The 16,400-nt window shown below is 41.3% G+C and overlaps 1 protein-coding gene across 3 annotated transcripts in view; it reads left to right on the forward strand.

Moving 5' to 3' along the window:
* The window catches only part of PRDM10 (PR/SET domain 10), a 100,942-nt gene that overhangs the window by 64,327 nt on the left and 20,215 nt on the right, over window positions 1-16,400 (forward strand). For 2 of the 3 annotated variants that reach the window (XM_053900258.1, XM_053900259.1), the window contains exons 10-13: window positions 3,077-3,206; window positions 4,168-4,410; window positions 10,536-10,883; window positions 12,331-12,486. In XM_053900258.1, coding sequence (XP_053756233.1) covers window positions 3,077-3,206; window positions 4,168-4,410; window positions 10,536-10,883; window positions 12,331-12,486 — 877 coding nt within the window. The remainder of the gene's footprint in view (window positions 1-3,076; window positions 3,207-4,167; window positions 4,411-10,535; window positions 10,884-12,330; window positions 12,487-16,400) is intronic. The other variant, XM_053900260.1, reaches the window with a different exon arrangement.

Here is a 16,400-nt window from a genome sequence, read left to right on the forward strand (position 1 = left end):
TGAGAGAGAGAGAGAGAGCAGGGGAGAGGCAGAGAGAGAGAAGAGAGAGAATCCCAAGCAGGCTCTGTGTTGTCAGTAGAGAGCCCAAAGTGGGTCTGAAACTCATAAACCGTGAGATCATGACCTGAGCTGAAATCAAGAGTTGGATGCTTAACCGACTGACCATCCAGGTGCCCCCACTGAGGAAAGTTTCTTATCTGTCATTTCCTTTGCCCCACCCCCATCCTCATTTACTATTTACTTCTTTTCCAGCATGACCAGAGTACCCAGCAATAGGAGATCCTTCCCCCTCAGTTAAATCTCCCCTAACTTGAGATTCTGGGATAGGAATTCTTAAGATAGCACATTCTGCATCTTTGATTTGTAAACTTTTTTTCAGAAGTAGGATTTCTTCATCAAACTTAATCATAGGTTTCATTCCACTGTCTGAAAGAAATAAATCAGAGAGAATCATATAGGATGGGGTAGGCTGGAGCCAGATCAGGTAGGCTTTGTGGATAATGGTAAGAAATTTGGATATTATTCTAAGCATGATAAGAAGTCTTAAATGGTTCTGATCAGGGAGTACCTGTGATGTGAATTTATGTGTTGAAATGTCATGCTGGATAAAAAAAATGTCACTTTTGCTTTCATTGGAGCAAGAGTGAGGGCGGGAGGCCAGCTGGAAGCTATTTCAACAGTTCAGGTCAAGAATGAGAGTATGTTGGACTAGGGTGATGGGACAGATGTTGTAGGGTTGCCAGCTTTTACAGGACTTGAAAAGAGAAGAGATGGTGTGACAAGGCATTTAGGAAAGTAAGAAAGTCAGTGTTCTAGGGAGGTACAGCATGACTGCCTGCAAGGTAAGAGCTCCCTTGAGGTTCATGGTCATGACATTAAAATAAGACCACTAGCATGCTGGGTGTCATTTTCCAGCTCCGTTTGCTGCAATAATGTCAGTGCAGAGCAGCTGGAGAATTGGATTGCACAGTAGTTTCTCCCAAGCACGTGCAACACAGCAAAAGTGATGGAGCAGGGATGGCAATCGAGAGCATACACGAGGGAGTGCTGACAGCGAACGACTTTGCTTAATGTGTGGAAAGAAGGGAGGGAAAACATCAAGAAGACTTAAGACTGCAAATAGGTGACAAGGACTAGATTGTAGGTGGTAGTGAGATAGAAGGATTGTTGAGTCCAGGTATTTGAGGATGTGCGCTAGAAAGCTAGAGATAGCTTTAGAGTAGACGATGCACAGAATTGGTGTAAGGCGGGAGGCTCTGCACTTATTGAGGATAACAAGGTCTAGGATATGACCATGGGAGTAAATGTCTGAAGTGGGTGGAAGACACAGTGAGAGTTGAGTCATTTTCTGTCAGGTGTCCCTAGAACTCTGTTCATGGCTCTATTATAGCACTTTTTGTGTTTTATTGTGATTTTTGCTTTATGTGCCTGCTGCCTCTACTAGACTTCTGAAGGTAAAAACTGTCATATAGAACTTGTCTTTATTGCCTAGCACAAGCGTGACACATGGTTGGTAAAGATATTTGTAGGCTAGCTGTTAAAAAGAAATTTGAGACAATTAGGAAAATTTCAACTTTGACTAGATTTAATAATATTGAGCAACTATCAGATTTTTTTTAAGGTGTAATAATGGTATTGTGGATATATATGAATCTTTTTAAAGTATTTATTTATTTTTGAGAGAGAGAGAGACAGACAGAGCATGAATGGGGGAGGGGCAGAGAGAGAGGGAGACAGAGAATCCAAAGCAGACTCCAGGCTCTGAGCTCTCAGCACAGAGTCCAACGCGGGGCTGAACTGAACCATGAGATCATGAACTGAGCCGGAGTCAAATGCTTAACCGACTGAGCCACCCAGGCGCTCCGTAATATGAGTCTTTATGTTGTGGAGACGCTTACTGAAATATTTACGGATGAAATAACATCTGGGACTTACTTCACAAATAATCTAATGGGGGCGCCTGGCTGGCTCAGTCAGTAGAACATGCGACTCTTGATCTCAGGGTTGTGAGTTCAAGCCCCATATTGGGTGTGGAGCCTACTTACCAAAAAAAGTAATAAGTAACTAAGAAAAAATCTAATGGGTGTTTGTGTGTGTGAGTGAAATAGTGGGAATATGATGGAATAAAATTAGCCATGAATTGCTAAGGATTGAAATTAGGTAATGGGCACATTGGTCTTACTCTCTACATTTGCCTAGGCTCAGAATTTTCAATAGTAAGGAGTCTTTTAAAAGTTCTGGAACAACATATAATTTTTGTTAAATTGTGAAATAGATGAGTGGAAGAATAAAACATGATCTGATTAATTTTATACATATCTCTCGTACACATCTCCTTTTCTTTTAATTCCAATGTAGTTAACATACAGTGTTATATTGGTTTCAGGTGTACAACATAGTGATTCAATAATTCCATATATTACTCACTGTTCATCAAGTAAGTGTACTCTTAATCCCCTCACACACGCATCTTCTGAAAGAGATTTTAATGATACACTTTCTGAATTCGTTTTATTAAGGAATTTTTGTATGCTAGGAATCTATTAAAGGGGATGAAATTGATTTGGTGTTTACTAGGCATGTTATGGAACAATTGAATTAGACGTTTGTTTTGAGCTTCCAGAAGCTTATGGTAAAACAAGAAAGTTCTTTTGAAGCCAGCCACAGTTCTTGGAAAGAATAGGAAGTGAAGCAAGGAGACAAGAAGGAAAGAATGGAATCTCGTTTCTAGGAATGGCTATAAGGCTTAGCGCGTTCTGTCCTGTCTGCATTTCTCATGGCATTTCAGAGATATGTTTGTGCTTCCAGAACTTTCAATAATGAAATGGTGTCAGTGCTTTGAGTTTTTATAGCTCCTTTTTTTCCTGAATAATGTAAGAGCTATCTAGATGGCAAGGATGAGACGTTTAGAAAGTGTATATTATCAAAATGACTGTTCCTGTTAGAAAAAGAATCAAGACAAGTAGTAAAATGAGAGAAAATCAAGATTCAGGGCTCATCAGGACCATCGAGGGAAATATTTGTTAGTGAGAACTGTGTAACCATGACTGTTTATAACCCAATCTTTTGTCCCCAGAACAAGAGGCAGAGGAAGGGGACGAGGCAAGAGGCGATTTGGCCCAGGTCGACGGCCAGGGCGCCCTCCAAAATTTATCCGCTTGGAAATAACCAGCGAAAATGGGGAAAAGTGTGATGACACGACACAGGTATTGGGCGAGGGAAGAGCTCCTTCCTTGTCAGATGCTTGCTTAGGGGACCTGGAGCAATTACCAGGTTTCAGTACAAACATCCCCCCAGAGGCTGAGCATCCTGCCATGCTGGTGCTTTGCCGCCTGTTCCTTAAAGGGTGACCGGAGAAAGGCAAGAAGAACGTATTCTTTTTTTTTTTTTATTCATAATTTATTTATTTTTTAATTTACATCCCAGTTAGTTAGCATGGAGTGCAACAATGATTTCAGGAGTAGATTCCTTAATGCCCCTTACCCATTTAGCCCATCCCCCCTCTTATAACCCCTCCAGCAACCCTCTGTTTGTTCTCCATATTTAAGAGTCTCTTATGTTTTGTCCCCTTCCCCTATATTCATCTGTTTTGTATCTTAAAGTCCTCATAGGAGTGAAGTCATATGACATTTGTCTTTCTCTGACTGACTAATTTCACTTAGCATAACACCCTCTAGTTCCATCCATGTAGTCGCAGATGCTAAGATTTCACTCTTTTTGATTGCCGAGTAATACTCCATTATATATATATATACACACACACACACACACACACACACACACACACACACCCCACATAAGAAGAACGTATTCTTGAATGTTACAACAAAAACCCAACATTGCTGCCCTCAAGATTTGAGATTGATCAGAGATATTACTGGGGGACCCTGTTTAATCCGTTGAAACAGTTGAAATGATTATATTCCAGAAGAGTTCTCCCATTAGAGTCCTTTCCTCAAGAAGTGATCTGGAATATCTCCTAGTTTTCACAGCCTGGGGATGGTTTTCCCAGAAGGAGAATTTTTTTTTTTTTTTTTTTTTTTTTCTGGGTATCATGACTCTAGCCATTTAAAAAATCATGCAGGAACTCTGAATCTTAGCTGACGATCTCTGTAGCACGAGTCTCTACCTAGGTGGGGAAATAATTCCTGGTTGTTGCAATTTCAGGACTTGCTACATTTTTCCACCAAGGAGCAGTTTGATGAGGCTGAGCCAGCGACTCTGAACGGGCTGGATCAACCAGAGCAGACTGCTCTCCCCATCCCACAGCTGCCACAGGACACCCAGCCTTCTCTGGAGCATGAGCCAGAGACTCACAGCCTGCATCTGCAGCCCCAGCATGAGGAGAGCGCGCTGCCTGCCCAGAGCACTCTGACGGCCGATGACATGCGCAGAGCCAAGCGTATCCGAGTAAGTGGGGAGCGCGGCTCCTCCCTGATGAGGTGCTGCCCTTTCTCCAGTCAGCTGGCTTTCGAGGCGCCACGTTTCCTGACTTACTATTCACCGTCCACTTCGAAATCCTGCATCTAACCTACCACATGCTTGATTCCCTTATTTCGGAAGAACGTATTCACTACTTCTCAATGTCTTTGTGTCCTGTGACAGGCTGGAATGGCTGGTCCTAGATCCCACCAGTTTAGTAATGACACAGAAGCCTGGCTTTTGGCAGCTTCGGGACAAGAATAGTTCAAATAGGATCATGCTCTGGATCCCTAAACTCACAGATTGGAAATGGGGAAATAAGTCCACTTAATTATAATAATGATTTACAGCGAAGCTGTATCTGTGATTTACAGCGAGGCTGATCTGTGACTAATGAGAGCTCTCAGGTTAATTCTGGGTAAATGAACTTGGTTGTCTACAGTTTCCAAGGGGAGACTGGCAAATGTCATTACTCGTCAAAGCAAAGGGACCCGTGGCCGAGTTGATATGGCAGGTACGCTTTACACACCCAGGACAGCTTGAAGTTTAAGCTCCAGGTTCAGAGTTGGTCAATACCTCACTTCTGTGGCCTGCGTCTTGACTTTAGACCATGTGGCCACGGGACCTCCTTGGCTTCCAGATCAGATGCGTGTTAGTCTTTTTTCACAGATAGCCTTAGAGTCTGAGTTAGTTGCTGCAGGGGATGCATGTGGAGAGCAGGATAAGTGCATGTGCTGACCAATTTACATCCAGAAGACAATTACTTATACCCCTGTCTGTGGCAGCAGGGTATATACTTTTATTGTACTTTATATGTGGATAGAAAGAGGGGTTTTTCTGTATAACTTCTCAGGCTTCACAATTTCTAGGTAGGTGATTGTTTTAGCTTATGTTTCTTTTGGACTTCTCATTTGCCTATGGGCTAGAAGGGACCTTGAAAAATAGTTCAGTCCATGCCTTCATGTAAAAGTACATTTAAACACTTTCAGCTGTGTAATAGTATTCAAACATCCTTTTTAAGGGTCCTGTGATGAAAACACATAATACTCTTGGCTCCATGTATATTCTTTCAAAAGGACATGTAAACATACACAAACATAGACCAGAAAGGCAAAAAGCTGTGAATTAATACCTTCCCATCTGTCATTCTACATTATTTCTCAATCTTCGTTTTACTCTCCTGCTCAATTACTGTCTTTTCTGCTTTGGCCATTCTGAATTTTTACTAAGTTCAGAGAAATGCTTACCAGATTTAATTTTTTTTGAAGGAAAAAAAACAACCTCAAAGCCCACACGTGTAGTGAAGTTGTGGTTGTACAAGCGTAGTGTGGTTATAACCATACTTGCATTCTTCAGTGAGTTGGGTGACTGGTTTAGGTACAGGGTTCCTTGTGTCAAAGCCAAAGCCATGTGCATGTGGCTTCTGGAGGTCAGTCTTAGTTGAGCTTTTGTTCTTTTTCCTTTCACACATTCTAAAAAGTAGGGCTATGTATTTTTTCATCTTTTCTATCCAGGTTGGTAATGACCAACTGAAGGGAAGTCTTCCAATCCAATTGGTAATGTAACTATTTTTCTCTCCTCTAATGCTGCCTGCTCAGTTGGAGCTGCAGGTAGGTTTGTTTCCTGTGTCTCACGTAACAGAATGTTATTTAAGTGTTTGCCTGACCTGCTCTTCTTTGCAACCTGTACGTGCTAAATCCTGGTGGAAACTACAATTTGGTTGCTACAGTGAATGCTAATTAGTTAATGAGCAACAATTGATCTTCAGATAGGTCAGTGAATAAATTGTGGGCGGCAGATTCCTCCTACACAAAATAAAGGGTAGGACCAAGCGATCTCCAAGGTCCCTTCCAGCTCTACAACGACTTGAATGACTTGTGGGATAGTTGTGAGATCTGACTATAGGCTCGGCACTGTGCTGGGGGCACAATACAATTTTCACATGAGTCCTGTCCTCTAGGAGCTTATAGTCCAATTAGGGAGATAATGGTCATGTAAGGTGGCTTACAGTTGAGTGCTAAGTTTAAAAGTGTAACCTGTAATTGTTACCAAAACTGGGAAGCTAGGAAGGCCAAAGAAAGAGGAAGCAGTCAGGGAATATGGATGCAGCAGTTCATGGATGATGTGAGATTTAAACAATCTGGGAGAGAGACGGGAAGAAGGTAGGCTGTTTCTGTGGATGGTGGCCATAGGATCAAAGGCCAACACACGGGCATGTGCTTGGAATGGTTATGGGATAGTGCACATAGTAGCTTGACCCTAGTGGGTGCCAGGTGAAGGACAGTGAAGAGTGAGATTTGTTGGCTAGTCCACCAAAGGCTTTGAAAGCTGGGTAGAAAACAGACAGAGAAAAGTTAAAAGTAAATTAATTAATTAAAAAGCCAACAAACAGGGCCCCTGGGTGGCTCAGTTGGTTAAGCATCTGACTTTTGATTTCAGCTCAGGTCTTGAACTCAGGGTTGTCAGTCCAAACCCCAAGTTGGGCTCCATGCTGCATGTAGAGCCTACTTAAAAAAGTCAACAGGGGCGCCTGGGTGGCTCAGTTGGTTGAGCGTCTGACTTTGGCTCAGGTCATGATCTCGCAGTTTGTGAATTTGAGCCCCACATTGGGCTCTGTGCTGACAGCTTGGAGCCTGGAGCCTGGTTCAGATTCCGTGTCCCCCTCTCTCTCTGCCCTACTCCCACTCCCACTCTGTCTCTCTGTCTCAAAAATAAAAATAAAACTTAAAAAAAAGTCAACAGGATTTATTTCTTTTTAGTGTCAAGATCAAAATAATATGCAAATTGATCAATTAAATTAAGTTTCCTTTAGCTATTAATATCAAACTTGAGAATCATTATAGGTATTTGTCTATAAAGAACGTTGTCTCAGAATTCATTAAAAATTTTTTTAATTAAAAATTAAAAAAAAAATGTTTATTTACTTATTTTTGAGAGAGAGAGTGAGTGAGTGCAGGGGAGTGGCAGAAGGAGAGGGAGAGAGAATCCCAAGCAGGTTCTGCACTCTCAGTGTGACCCAGCACAGAGCTCAAACTCAAGAACCATGAGATCAGGACCTGAGCCAAAATCAAGAGTTGGATGCTTAAACGACTGGGACACTCAGGTGCCCTTTAATTTTTAAATGATCTTATTTTATTTTTTAATTTGAGAGAGAGAGAGAGAGAGAGAGAGAGAACACTCGTGAACAGGGGAAAAGCAGAGGGAGAGCGAGGGAGAGAGGGAGAATCTTAAGCAGGCTCCATGCTCAGTGTAGAGCTGGATGTGGGGCTCGATCCCACAACCCTGGGATCATGACCTGAACTGAAATCAAGAGTTGGACGCTCAACCACCTGAGCCACTCAGGTGCACCTAAGAACTCATTTCATTGTGGGTTGAATCCCTTATCACAGGTTTTAGCAACCATAACATTGTGGTACCATTGAGGATCTTATATACCAAATAGTATGGCATGGTTGGCTGATGGCAACTCAGGGATCTGAAGATCCATAATGGATCCATCTGTGCTGCTTCTGCCACTTTTCGTGGTTTGCTCTAGAAATATGTGCCAGCACAGCTCTGAACTACAGAGGATACAAGTGGCCTGGAAGTGGGTTGGGGTGGGGACAGTTTTCAGCACTTTCACTGCCCCGTGCTGTGTGGATTACATGAGGATCATTAGATCAGAGAAATACGGTCTTCAGGGCTTCATGGGGATTAGAAAGATGACAAGAACAAGGTTTGTGGACAGAACTAAGAATGAGGAGCCCGGTGGCTGGTCAGTGATCAAGTGTCTGAGGACACTCCTGCTAATCAGGAATGGCAGAAGACTTATTAGCATAATAGTCCAAAACAAAATCGAGTTCTGAATTTGGTGCCCAAAAAGGAATGGAATCCCTAGTGGGACCAAGATCAGTGGTACATTGTGTCTGCCCTTGGAAACCTTATCAAACTTGGATAAAGGAAAACTGATTCTTACCTGCCAAAAGCACTCTAAATCTTGAATGTCTGAACCTCAGGACAGTATTTGTTTATTTGCAATATTTCCATTAAGTTTTAGAAGTAGCCAGAATAGTGTAAGCTTTTATGTAAAATAAGTATTTGTTCAGGCAGAGTAAAAAGATTAGGTAACTGCTGAACCGTATAACAGTGCAAGAAAGCTCTGTGGCTGACGTGAAAAAGGGCTACTGTTTAAGATCTCTGCAGATACTATAAAAGAGACCTTGAAAAAATTCATCTTGATTTTCATATGGAATACATTTCATTAATTCTGAAACTTTTATTGAACACTTCCTATGAGCTAAGCTATATGTCAAGGGATTTGGATACAAAGGAGAATAAAATATGATGCAGTCTGGAAGCAACCTCAGTCAACTTGGGAAGACAACAGAATTTCTAAATACCTACTTGAGATAAATGAGTAGGTAAAATGTCTCTCCCAGCCCTGTGAGAGACCCCTGAAGAGGAAGTTTTCTGTCACATAGTAACTGTGTTCAGAATTTCCACTAACTAAAACATAATTATTTTGCTTTTCCCCGAATGATTATTTCACTTTAAATTCAGTTTAGACATTGCTTCTTGTAAGTAATTTGAAAGTAAGGGGTTAAGCATGGTTCCTTGTACTTTTTTCATCGCACAAATAATGCGTTAAGGTCTCCTTTAACCCTTCAATTACTATTCCCTCATAGTTTCATAAGCATACCCACTCACAGATATATTTTTTTGAAGGATTATTTTTCCTTCTCCTAGCTCTCTAGAGCATTCTCTCTGGCCTTTTGAGGAACTAATGAATGAGTCTTCATTATAGTATAACTAAAATACTGATTCAGAATTCTCTGTGTGAAAGATGATTCTGTTGATCTGCTCTCAGTAGAGCATGAGCTGTTTTTCCAGCCGTAGTGATGAATTTGCATTGAATATCCATCCATAGTCTGCCACTAGGATTCCCTGTAACAATTGCATGAATTTACAAGATAGCTAATCAACATTAGAAGTGCGATCTGTGACTGAAAAAAAAAAAAATTGGCTGGTCTAGACAGAGAACAAAGCGATAAGCTTAACTTTCTTAGCATGGCCTTCTAACCAGTGGAACTAACTAGCTACACTGAGAACTTGTCTTCTGCAATTTCTAAGTAGGAAGTGGTCAAATACACATATTCCATTTATGATGGGTGTTCATGTATCTTGTGTCATGAATAAACATGTTCATATAAATCTGTATCTTTCATTTCTCTCTCAAGTTTCTTTTCTTAAATTGAAATATAATTCACATACCATAAAATTCACCCTTTTATAGTGGCTTGTAGAATATTCCCAAAGTTGTACAACCATCACCATGATAATTCCAGAATATTTCCCTCACCCTCAAAGAAACCCTGTATCCATTGCCTCCTTCCCTGCCCCTGGCAAGTACTGCCCTTCAGTCCTTTTTATATCTTTTATTTCCTCCTAAACATTTTAATCAAGCTTCTAATTATTTTTCTCAAGAGCTTAAGCAAGTAACATTTGGCTGACTTGCTCCAACCTCATTAATGCGTGTGTGACTTATCCCACATCATTTCTAATCTTCTATTATTCTACTCCATTCGGGGATTTATTTTTTTATACAAATCCTTGATTGGGAATTATTTTTTGGGTCTTACTTAAATTCTTTCACCCCCTCCCCCCAACATCCATAAATATTGTGAGACATAAAAGAAATTTGTCTTTTCAGCATTTGGGGCTTGCTTTGTTTTTAATGTCTTCACCAGAAAAATCTTCTTTCTTTAAAAAAAAATTTTTTTTTTAATTTTTGAGAGAAAGAGAGAGAGAAAGAGAGACAGAGAAGCAGACAAAGAGGGAGAGAGAGAATCCTCAGCAGACTCCATGCTGTTAGCATAGAGCCTGATGAACCCTGAACCCTGAGATCTCGATCCCATGAACCCTGAGATCATGACCTGAGCTGAAATCAAGAGTCTGACGCTTAACTGACTGAGCCACCCAGGCGCCCCTGAAAGACTTCTTTCAACTGTGTGTCCCAGAGTTGAATTTCTATGGAAAGTCTGACTGCAGAGATCATCCTACTTGTCTATAAAGGTGTGAGCTGCTTCTGCACTTGATTTCCTCACTAAATAATCGTATTTGTGTGTGTCTTTCAGAATGCAGCTCTTCAGCATCTGTTTATCCGGAAGTCCTTCCGGCCTTTTAAGTGTTTGCAATGTGGGAAGGCCTTCCGTGAAAAGGACAAACTGGACCAACATTTGCGCTTCCACGGGCGGGAGGGGAACTGCCCGCTGACCTGTGATCTCTGTAACAAGGGCTTCATCAGCAGTGCGTCCTTGGAGAGCCACATGAAGCTCCATTCAGATCAGAAGACTTATTCTTGCATTTTTTGCCCAGAATCCTTTGACCGCCTTGATTTGTTGAAGGATCATGTGGCCATTCATATCAATGATGGCTGCTTCACCTGCCCAACCTGTAAGAAACGATTCCCAGATTTTATCCAGGTGAGTGTCTACTCCTGAGATTCCTGTACACTTTCTTCTTTGGTAAGAGACACTTCGATGTTTGGGAAATTGAGACTGCCTGCCGCCTGCATTTTCATCCCTTCTTTGAACTTTACGGTTGAGAACGGTATTTCTTCAATCAAGCTGCTTTTGATAAACAAAAGATTATTATGACCCTCAATTGTCCAAATCAGACATTGGCATTTAAACATTTAAGTTTTATTACAAGTAACAAATACCCAGATCTGATTATAATTTTTACAAAGTCTTTCTTAATCTTTGCCAGTACCCTCTACTCATAAAATATAGAGAGCCTGTGGAAGACATACTCCCATTTCCTGGCCTGGAAACATTTTCTCTCTACTACTGTGGTATCCTGTCTTGCTTTACTAAGGTCATGCATTTTGGAAGGAAACAAAGAGAAAGTTGGTATATAATATACTTTTGTGTCAAGCACTGACCTCCTTCCTTGGACTATAGTCTGGAGCAAAATAGGTGAGGATAAATTCCAGAATATTCATGATTTCATTTGGACTTCAAGTGATGATATGCTAGTTCTATGCTAGTCAATGAGTAATTAAATATAAATATCTAATGAAAAATATTCTCTTTTAAAAAAAATTACCCAAATAAAAGATCATAGTTTTATTAGTGTTGGGACTCTTGGTAATTTTATCACTTCACACAAGCAATTAGCAAGTGGCTTAAGGCAGAATCTAATGGCAAAAGAGACTCAAAAACAACGAAGCAAAATGTCTTACAGAAATACCTTGATATGACTACTTAGCTCTCATTCACAACTCTCATTCATTGGATATTTATGGCTAAGAGAGTTCAGAGGTCATATTCCTTTATTTAAGTTATCAAAAAGTATAGGGAATAAGTCTCAGTTAAGGAGAAATGATGCTGGTGATTGTATTTTTCTCATAAATGCATAATATATTTTATGTCATCCAATTCATGTCTTTATTCTTCAGAACGTGATTTAATAGAAAGATGTAAAAGGACCAATTACTAAAAGGGGCTAAATTGCTTCTGTACATGTTGGAGGCAGGAAAAAGTGAGAAAGAATTATTTCTTTATCTTTCTGCAGATAATTTTTAGCAAGATTCATTTAAATCCAAAGGAACTCTGCTTTTAATCTTAAAGAGAGAGAAGGAAAAATGGGTCTTATGTGATCGGGGCTTTGACTAAGCAAGTACTCTTTCTTCCTCTTCTTCAAATTCAGGTTAAGATTTGTAAGGCTTTCTGGCTACTTGTTCTGTTTCTTTGTGACAGGGATACTATGTGTGATTGAGGCCAATTATCAATCACATCTGATTGGATTACACCGCCAGGTTGATGAAAATCCATGGTAATGCGTTTGGCTCCCTCTAGTGTTGATAAGCCACCTTTTGCCATTTCATTTGGTGCTTGAGTCCTCTGACTCTTTCGTGTCTTCTGCCAGGTGAAAAAGCACGTGCGAAGCTTCCACTCGGAAAAGATCTACCAGTGTACAGAGTGCGACAAGGCCTTCTGTCGTCCTGACAAACTGCGTCTCCACATGCTCCGACATTCGGACCGCAAAGATTTCCTGTGTTCCACATGTGGAAAGCAATTCAAGGTATGTAAGCAGGGAACAGCCTAAGGTAGTTCTCATGCTGCTGAAATTATGTCAAGCTAAGGCCTGTTCATTTCATCAGTTAATCACCTACTTACAAAGAACTGAACTTGAAATGCATTTTATGTCTCATGTTTGACTTAGTTATTATTATAAAATTAAGGAAAAAAACTCACCTTAATTTCTCCAAATAATTAATTCAAATTGCTGAATAGAGTAATACCACATCTCCTTAAAAGATCTAAATGCATAATGAACAGAACTAAGTTGCTATTGAGGAATTCCTAAGAGAACAATACATTTACTTACCAAATCAAGAGATTTTTATTGAGCACTTATGAAGTATTAGAGCCTGGTAATTGAGCCCTGAAAGTCGTAGGACTCTCATCTAAGGGAGGTGGGAAATCTGTAGAACACTGAATGGCTTAGACAACTTTAGGGGAATGGTAATGACTCCAAGGATTAAAATAAGACATAATCGGGGTGCCTGGGTAGCTTAGTTGGTTGAGTGTCCGACTCTTGATTTTGACTCAGGTCATGATCCCAGGGTTGTGGGATCGAGCCCTGCATTGGGCTTTGCACTAAGCAAGCTTGCTTGGGATTCTCTTTCTCCTCTCCCTTTCCCTCTGCCCCTCCCCCATTTGCTCACTTGCTCTCAAATAAATAAACATTAAAAATTTTTTTAAAAATAAAATGAGACATAATAAGTGTCAGTTACCTGCCTGGAATTTAGAAGAAGCAAAGGAAAAACCTACAGGAGAATCAGATAAGAATTAAACAAGTAAATGTGGAAATAATAAAGTGTTCTTCGTTGGGAAATCAGATGGTTTGCATTCAATAGAGAAACTCCAGTAATATGGTTGTATGTCATGCTGTCATAGAAATGAAAAGAATCAGAAGTGGATGCAGGAAGGAAAAACTAATTTGAAAAAGTTGTGTTACATAGAATGTGTAGACATTAAAGAGAAATAGGGAGTAATTTTCAGAGTTTAAGTTGATGTATTGTGGAATATAATCCTGATAGCTTTCAGTATACAGTAGCATGGTTTAGAACTAATGTGAAAGGTGTAAATGGGCCTAGTATTTTTTGTTGTTGTTTCTGAATCAAAAAACAACACCAACAGTATATGTAAAAGGAAGGATCCCTGTCTTATGATGTTAACCGGTTGGCCATCCATCCATCCTATCCATTCCATATTTTTTCATAATCTCTTTTGTGCCAGATGTTATTTTCACACCATGCAGGTAAAACACCTTGCTACTTTCATGTTCTCCTTTACCTTCACCCAGTGTATTACACAGGGTTCAATCAGAGAAGCAAACCCACTAGAGTTGTGCAGTAAAGGATTTTCTTATGGGAATAAGAACTTCATTATAGAAGAAGAGAAGTAAGAGTCTGGCAGGAAAAGTTGGAGGATCAGAGAAGAGTCACTAAGGCACCCTTCTGAAGCCCTGGTCTGTGTAGATAATGGGAATTTACCTGGGAGTCTGGGAACCCAGGCACCTGCACCAGGCTCAGGAAAGAGAGCTGGTGCTGTCCGTGGGAGGCTGGTGCTGCCTGTGTTAGTGAACGCGGACTGGCCAGCGGCACCTGCTCCCAGGAAGAGGGCTGGTGGCCTAGTGGGAGACAACAAGGGTGAGTGAGGCTGTCCTGCATCTGACCCACAGCCTCATGGCCACTGCTTCATTTCCACCTTGCAGTCTGGCGCGAGCCTCTTTCTTAGCTAAGACTAACTGGGAACCACACTGGGAAGGGGATCCGTGTAAATGTAGTTAGTTCCCTTTAGTCAGATTGACACATTATAAAAGCACAATGTACCTACAACCCATTTTTCAGACTATAGTGAGTTATTTTTCTAGAGAACAAATCTGATGCCATGTCCCTTCAGAAAAACCCTTTAATTTTAATTAATGTTCTTAAAGTTTATTTATTTATTTTGGGAGAGAGAAATTGAGAGTATGCCCGAGTGGGCAAGGAGCAGAGAGAGAGTGAGAGAGAGAGAGAGAGAGAGAGAGAGAGAGAGAATCCCAAGCAGGCTCCATGCTGTCAGCACAGAGCCTGACACGGGGCTTGATTCCACAAACCATGAGATCATGACCTGAGCGAAAATCAAGAGTTTGACACTTAACCAACTGAGCCACCTGGGTGCCCCAAAACCCTTTAATTTTAATAGCCACCTAGATAGATTCCTAAGTGCTTATCACTTAAAAGTCACCACAAGGCACCTGGATGGTTCAGTCAGTGGGGTATGCAACTCTTGATCTCAGGGTTATGTGTTCAAGCCCCATGTTGGGTATAAAGTTTACTTAATTTAAAAAAGTCACCACAAGATTTGGCTCCCATAACAGAATATACAGAGTTGTCAAATCACTAAATTGTACACTTGAAACTAATGTAACCTTGTGTGTCATTTAAACTCTAGTGTTTTTTTCGGGCGCCTGGGTGGCTTAGTTGATTGAATGTCTGGCTTCAGCTCAGGTGATGGTCTCACAGTTTGTGAGTTCCAGCCCTGCATTGGGTTCTCTGCTGTCAGCACGGAGCCTGCTTCAGATCCTCTGTCTCCCACTCTCTCTGCCCCTCCCCCCACCAATGAATTACAATAAAAAAATAATAAACTCTAGTGGTTTTTTTTTTACATGTTTATTTATTTTGAGGGAGAGAGAGAGAGAGAGAGAGAGAGTGTGTGTGTGTGTGTGTGTGTGTGCTCGTGTGCAAGCAGCAGGGTGGGGGGCAGACAGAGAGGAGGAGAGAGAATCCCAAGCAGAGCCTGATGCAGGGATCGATTCCATGAACTGTGAGATCATGACCTGAGCCGAAATCAAAAAGTTGTCCACTTAACTGACTGAGCCACCCAAGCACCCCTACCCTCTGGTTAAAAACAGAATCTGGCTCCCAGTTACCTCTGCATTTCCCCCTTCCACTTTGTACTCTGTTCTACTGAACTGTGTGCTTTGCTTAAGTGTGGCATGCTGCCTCTCCTGGAGGCTTTGCATCTGCTCTCCTTTACACCCCACCCCTGCTTGAAATATACTTTCCGACTCTCTCATCATTCCACCCAGCTGATGGCACTTCGTAGAGGCGTTTCTTGCTGCCCTCCCCTCCACTGGCTGAAGTGCTTCTGCTTCTCCTGTGTGTTCCCCTAGGACCCTTTACTTATAACCTTGTCATAGCACTTATACTGAGTTGTAATTGTCCTACTACATGCTCCATGAGGGCAACACGTGTAAAGACAAGGCAGGACCTTCTGGCTTTTGGAGCTCTCAGGGTTTTTCTTTCTTTCTTTCTTTCTTTCTTTCTTTCTTTCTTTCTTTCTTTCTTTTAAATTTTTTTTTAATGTTTATTTATTATTGAGAGAGAGAGATACAGAACATGAGCAGGGGAGGGGCAGAGAGAGGGGGAGACAGAGAATCTGAAGCAGGCTCCATTCTCTGAGCTGTCAGCACAGAGCCCAATGTGGGGTTTGAACTCACAAACTGTGAGATCATGACCTGAGCTGAAGTCAGTCGCTTAACCAACTGAGCCACCCAGGCGCCCCGGTTTTTTTCTTTTCTTATAAAATTTTTTTTAATGGTTATTTGTTTTTGAGAAGGTGCAGGTGGGGGAGGGGCAGAGAGAGGGGTACAGAGGATCCAAAGCGGGCTCTGCGCTGACAGCAGAGGGCTTGATGCAGGGGCTTGAACCCACAAACCATGAGATCATGTCCTGAGCTGAAAATTGGACACGTAACTGACTGAGCCACCCAGACGCCTCAGGAACTCTCAGTTTAAAGAGAAGATTAGAGGGACACCTGGATGGCTTAGTCTGAGGAGCGTGTGACTCTTGATCTCAGAGTCTTGATTCGAGCCCCGTGTCAGATAGAGAGATTACTTAAATAAATAGCACTTAAAAAAATTATTACTGCTACTGTAATAAAGAA

This window comes from Panthera pardus, unplaced genomic scaffold, assembly GCF_024362965.1.
Source record: "Panthera pardus isolate Hobbes unplaced genomic scaffold, ASM2436296v1 HiC_scaffold_12, whole genome shotgun sequence".
NCBI classification, from domain to species: domain Eukaryota; kingdom Metazoa; phylum Chordata; class Mammalia; order Carnivora; family Felidae; genus Panthera; species Panthera pardus.